Genomic DNA, 6,658 nt, shown 5'->3' on the forward strand with positions numbered 1-6,658 from the left:
CAGTCTTAGGACGCATGCATCATTGAAACACCATACCTCCAAAGTGACTCGAAGCAGCTTTATTTTGGCCTCTCTGTATAGGGCCATATGTTAGTTACAGGAGAGATTTGCCGTTTCAGTAAAATTAAAAAGAAAAGAAATAAGTTAGTACAAAATCAAACCTATTTGGGTGTCCTTTCACACTACAGAAATGTATCATTGTAATATCATTTCACTGCCATGGTCCCTTCCTGTGGAATCCTAGAATCTGCAGTTTAAAGACAGGCATTCAGATTTCTCAGCCACAGTTCTAGTGCATCACTTAACTACTCACACAACAATTTAATAGGATACAATCGTGACAGTTAACATAGAGTAATAGGCCTGTTACAGACTGCAAAAATGAAGCTGCTTCGGGTCTCTTTGGAGGTATGCTGTTTAAATGATGCATGCACCCTGAGAATCCGGAAGCTGCACCAAAGCTGCGCTCAAGTGCTTAGGAATGGAGTGTGGCTTTGGCATGACCTCTGGACTCTTAGGACCCATGCATCATTTAAATAGCATACCTCCAAAGAGACCCGAAGCAGCTTTATTTTGGCAGTCTGTAACAGGCCATAGCGCTCTATCTGTGTGCAGTGATGGTGAAGCTATGGCATGTGTGCCAGAGGTGGCACTCAGAGCCCTCTCTGTGGGCACATGTGCCATTGTCCCAGCACAGAGTTTGTTACTAGAAAGCCAGAGGGACATGGTACTTTGTAATAAATAAGTGGGCTTTGGGTTGCAGTTTGGGCACTTGGCCTTGAAAAGGTTCACCATCTGAAGCATAAGTCTTCACCAACCTGCCACCTTCCAGCTGTGTTTAGTCTACAACGCCAATCGCTATGCGCCTGGGGCTACAATTTCATCTAACCAAAGGGTTTGCTGGGCTGTACTACCCTGCCCAACATCCACACAGAGTATATAGATGTAAAGATACATGAGTCAATACCAAAATCAGGACCATTTGCTATCTATTTCCCATTTCTATGTATGGGTACAAAAGCTGGGTAGTGAAAAAAGTTGATAGGAAGAGAATCAACTCGTTTGAAATGTTGTGCTGAGGAAGAATTGTATGAATACCATGGACTGCCAAAGAGAAAAATAAATGGGTCTGAGAGCAAATCAAGCGTGAACTCCCCAAAAGGCAAAACGATCAGCCTGAGATTATTGGTCTTTGGTATTATCATTGGATAATGTGACTCAATGTAAATGACAATGAAAAAGAAGACAGTCTTGGCCTCAGAAGGGAGAGAAGGGGCAGGAAATGCTGCGCCCAGAGACAGAAGAAAGGCATGGAGCAGAAGGGCCCTTCCTCCATTCACCTGCCATTGCCTTGGCCTCAGAGGGAGAGAAGAACCACTGAACATGGCTGCCTTCCTCACTGCCATTCCTTTCTCCTTTTGTTCCGTGTCCTTTTTAGATCGTAAGCCTGAGGATTGGGAGATGTCTAATTAACCATTTGTAAGCAGCTCTGGGAGACGAATGGGTTAGAAAAGCTCTAAATGAATGAATGAACAGACAGCAATAAGAAATCCATGGCAGTCCGGAGTCTGTAGAAACTGAGCAGGGCTCTTAGTATCAGAGTGTCTTGGAGGTCTCTTATTGAGTTGACTTGATGGCAACTAAGGACAAAGCGGGAGGTTGTAGGAAAAGAGGAGGAAGACATTACAAATGGATGGAGGAGGAAGTTCACAAGGTCTCTTAAGTCAAAGCCAACTTGACAGCAACTGACAACGGAGTTGGAGGAGAGTCCTGTGGATGCCATGGGATGCTAAAGAGACAAGTTAATGGGTCCAGCTCAAAGTCAAGCCCAAACTGTCCCTAGAAGCCAAAGCCTATGGTGCTTTGGGCATATTATGAAGCAAGACGAGGACAATTCTTCTATGATGGAAGGCAGCAGGAAAAGCAAGGAAGACTGCATTCCAGGTGAGCAGAGAGTCATCAGCGTGACACAGCTCAAAACACGCTGCGGAAAGAACCCAGTTTGAGACTGCTTTCAATGCGAGGGAACTCTGGGAACTGTAGTTTCTGTGAGACGTTTAGCCTTCTCTGTCGCCACAATAAAATACAACTCCCAGGATTCCCTTCGCACTCAGCCAAGATGGTTAAGCGTCAGAAACAACTTGAAGGCAGGTGTGTGTGTGTATATATATATATACACATCATCAAAGCGGTATCGAAGCGCATTATTTCTACAGTGTAGACGGAAGGGGAAGTCATCTTTGGCGAAGCGGAGCCAGCAAGGGCCTGGCCCTGGTCCCTTGGGCCTACCTTGAGGGCGAGGTGGTGGACCCGGCCTTCCGCAGGGCCTCCCACAAAGAGGAGCAGCAGCACCGCCGCCAGCTCGGCCCGCAGCAGGAAGGAAGCGCCCCCGCCGCTGCTGCTCCCACACGACGCCATGTTTATTCCTGCATCAACATCGCCCAGGCCACGCCCAGTTCCGGGGTCAAAGGGGAACGTGTGAAGCGGCTGGGCGGAGTCGACGTACGTAGATCACAAAGACGCAGCGCTCACACACGCGGCCGGAAGTTCCCGCCCGGAAATAGAAAGCGCGCTTCGTCATAGCTCTCGTGCCACATAGAGATAGGAAAAAGTAGAGTCCGACGTACGCAGAGGTTCCGGGTTCACATGTATGCAACTCGAATTGCATTATTTCTACAGCAGTGGTTTCTCCCCAAACGGTGCCCTTTAAGAGATTTGGGACTTCAGTTCCCAGAATCCCAGGCTATTGACCAACATGGCTGAGGCTTCTGGGAGCTGAAGTCCAAAAGCTCTTAAAGGGCAGAGTTTGGGGACCACTGTTCTACAGTGTAGATGTACCCTATGGCCTCTCATATATAGATAGATAGATAGATAGATAGATAGATAGATAGATAGATAGATAGATAGATAGATAGATAGATATAGATATAAAATTATATATATATATATATATATATATATATAGTGTGTGTGTGTGAATGTAATATAATATATATAATGTATATAATATAATATATATGTACAATATATATCTTGAATCCAGATCCGATCCAATGGGGTATGAGCTACTCTCCCCCTTCTGCCATTTTATGTGACCTGCAAATCTGCTAAGCATGTTTCCTATTCCATAATCTAAGTCATTTATAAAGACTGATAGTCATCTTTAGATATCTGACAGGATGCTATGTAGCAGGAAAAGGGGCAAGCTTGTTTTCTGCTGCTCCAGAGACTAGAATGTGAACTAGAATGAATTCACATTAGAAGAACATACATTCCACAAGACATTAGAAGAGATACATTGACTGTATGAATTGCTCAGTAGAGGATTGAACTGCCTCAGAGGGTGCTGGACCCTCCATCTTCGGAGGCCTTTCAGCAGAGGTTGGATGGGCATCTCTCAGGGGTGCTTTAGTTGTGTATTCCTGCATGGCAGGGGTTGCACTAAATGGCCGTTGTGGTTCTTTCTGACTCTAAGGTTCTATGATTCTACTGTTCTGTGTTACTCACTTTCTCTTTAATTCAGATTCATAGAATCATAGAGTTGGAAGAGACTGCAAGGGCCACCCAGTCCAACCCCCTTGTGCCATGCAGGAACTCTCAATCAAAGCACCCCCATTGACAGATGGTCATCCAGCCTCTGTTTAAAGACCTCCAAGGAAGGAGACTCCAAGGAAGTGTCTTCCACTGTTGAACAGCCCTTACTGCAAGGAAGTTCCTCCTAATGTTGAGCTGGAATCTCTTTTCCTGGAGCTTGCATCCATTGTTCTCTGGAGCAGCAGAAAACAAGCTTGCTCCCTCCTTAATATGACATCCCTTCAAATATTTAAACAGGGATATCATATCACCTTTTAACCTTTTCTCCAGGCTAAACATCCCCAGCTCCCTAAGGTGCAGAATGCTTTCCCTGTTGTTTTAATAATGCCCACTAGGTGTCATATGAATACAGTTAGTTGGTTTTCTGATTTCCCCTATAAACATGTCAATACTAATTTAATTGCAAATAATAATCATTTTGGAGTTGTAGTTATTAAAGCAGCATTTAATACCTGGTCAATTAATTGGTTAAATTGCTTAATCTGAAACATAATTAAAACAACATTGAAAAGTTCCCTTTAAGACTATTTCTCCATCTAACTCATTATTATTTACTCTCATTGTTCCTGTGGGATTTTATGGGGATAATGATCTTTGCCATCACCAAGTACCTGATCCTTTAGCTGGAAATGCTGCAGATTAAACCTGTCACTTCTGTATGGAATGCTTGCATTCTGTTCCTGAGCTTTCCCCGACTGAAATAATCCTCATCCCACTCCCAAATCCAGCATCAGATAGATGGATTCATATTAATGCAAGTATGGCAAATCATGGAAATCTTTGTCTTAACAATCATCATTTAGAAAGCCCCCGAAAGATGGGAGCAGACTTAGCCTATTCAGTTATGCACCAAGAATATGTAATAGGAAGTATGCTTTTGCTTCAGAACTGTTTTCACCCATATGCAAATATAATTGATTGGTTAATCAAGTCATTAAGTAGAGCTCATAAATTAATCAACCTGGCACTCTGCTTGAGACTTATGTCTTACGAAATGGCCCTGTGTGCTGCATGTGCTTTCAAGTAATCTGTTGATTTATTACAACCCCATTAATTGCATCAGGTTTTATTAGGCAAGGAATAGTCAGAAGTAGTTTTGCCAGTTTCTTCCTTTGAAAAAGAGCCCACAGCACTTGGTATTCATTGACAGTCTCCCATCCAAGTACTAACTAGGGCTGACCTTGCTTAGATGGGATCTGATGCCTTAGTATTTTGACCACTTATCATTGATGTGTGCCTTCAAGTCACTTACAACTTATGGCGGCTCTAAGATGACTCTTTCACGGGGTATTCTTGGCAAGGCTTGCTTAGATATATACATATATATATATATAACTATTGTTGCTGTGTGCCTCCAAGTAATTTTTTACTTATGGCAACCCTAAGGAGAACCTATCATAGGGCTTTTTTTGGGCGAGACTCTTCAGAACGGATTTGCCATTGTCATTTTCTGAGGCTGAGAGAGTGTGACTTGCCCCAGGCCACCCAGTGGGCTTTTATACTTGAGTGGGGAATTGAACCCTGACCATTAGAGCTGAGTCCAACACTCAAACCACGTTGCTCTCTTTTGACTGTAACTGTGTGCAAAACTGAGTAGTTTCACACCATTCATATTCACTTTGGGGCTACTGTGAAATTACAACCTACAAACATCTGTTGAGCAACAGAGAGCAATGGGGAGGGATGGAACATGGCTAAATGCGTCTTGGGAGCAATGAGTGGCAGGGTGCATCCCAATGCATATTGGTACATCAGCTAGGAAGAGCCAGAGCACAACAGGAGTGCCCAATGCACATTAGAAATGCCCAATGTGCATTAGAGCACTTTTGCCAAATGGCGAGATACACAACTTTGCAATTCACCAAAAGAGTTTAATGTATTTGTATATACTTGATTCTAAGTTGATCTCATGTATAAGTCGAGGGCAGGTTTTGGGGCTAAAATGATAGATTTTTATATCCCTCGTGGATAAGTTGAGAGTAAAACTTAGGATCCTGTAACAAAAGATCTAAAGGATGAAGCAAAGGGGAAAATGCCAAAGAATTTACAAAATTGCAGGAGGTATAACTGTTTGTGTTCAAACTGAAGGATGGATGGATTAAAGAGTGGTGCTTCCAGAACAGATGGTTTCTACTTTTATGAGAGTTAGGGTACAGTACTTACATTTTTGGGTCAATTTTTTGACTAAAATTTATAGATTTACACATGAGTATAGACAGTAATTTCTGCCACAGCATTTCGGATTTGTAAAGAACTGTGATGTAGGTGCTTGGCCCAAGATCACATTCCTCATGTAGCAAATTTAATAGTTATTCGCATCACTACTCCCTGATTTTAACTATTTCTGCCTTCCCCCCTTTTATTTATAAAAATATACATAAATATGCATAAAAAGATTAAGATTAAAACCCAACAAGATCAACCCAAGAATAGTCTGTAAACAGATCACAAGGTTCAAACAAACTTATATTTCCTCAACACATCCCCCCAGAGGTGTTCATGGTTTCCTGATAACAGATTTAAATATGAAACCCCAGGCTTCCTTAGGATGGAGCCATGACAGTGTCAAACTGCATTAATTCTGCAGTGGAGATTAGACCTAAATCAGTATATCCATAGACCCCTGGATACTCTTTGTAAATTGCAGCAAGAAATCAAGAAAGCCTTGGATGCTGCAGCAAGAGCTGGAAGTTTGCAGCCAGCCCTTTCCTCTTGCCTTTAGCTGAGTGGAGAATTTGCACTCATCTCTATTAAAACTTGAGACCCAGGACCAAACCTGAGATCTGGCAATCCTGCTGCCTGGTAATACAAGTCTGTAAGCCTGTGAAAAGCATATCTTTTTATTCCTGCATACAAAGGCACAGGATAATGAAGGCAATTTTCTTCTGGTAAACTGAGAGCCAGTGTGGAGTAGTGGTTAGAGTGTTGGACTACAACTCTGGAGACCAAACTTTGATTCCCTGCTTGGCCATGGAAACCTACTGGGTGACCTTTGGCAAGTCACACGCTCTCAGCCCAGGAAAAGGCAATGGCAAGCCTCCTCTGAACAAATCTTGCCACAAGA

At 43.0% G+C, this 6,658-nt stretch overlaps 1 protein-coding gene across 1 annotated transcript in view; it reads right to left on the reverse strand.

Moving 5' to 3' along the window:
* Positions 1-2,460, reverse strand: part of GPR107 (G protein-coupled receptor 107) — a 33,978-nt gene extending 31,518 nt beyond the window's left edge. The window contains exon 1 of the mRNA XM_042478654.1: positions 2,290-2,460. Within this exon, the coding sequence (XP_042334588.1) occupies positions 2,290-2,418 (129 nt within the window). The 5' untranslated portion in view covers positions 2,419-2,460. The remainder of the gene's footprint in view (positions 1-2,289) is intronic.
* Between the last annotated feature and the right edge of the window lie 4,198 nt (positions 2,461-6,658).

Source organism: Sceloporus undulatus, chromosome 7 (genome assembly GCF_019175285.1).
Source record: "Sceloporus undulatus isolate JIND9_A2432 ecotype Alabama chromosome 7, SceUnd_v1.1, whole genome shotgun sequence".
NCBI lineage: Eukaryota > Metazoa > Chordata > Lepidosauria > Squamata > Phrynosomatidae > Sceloporus > Sceloporus undulatus.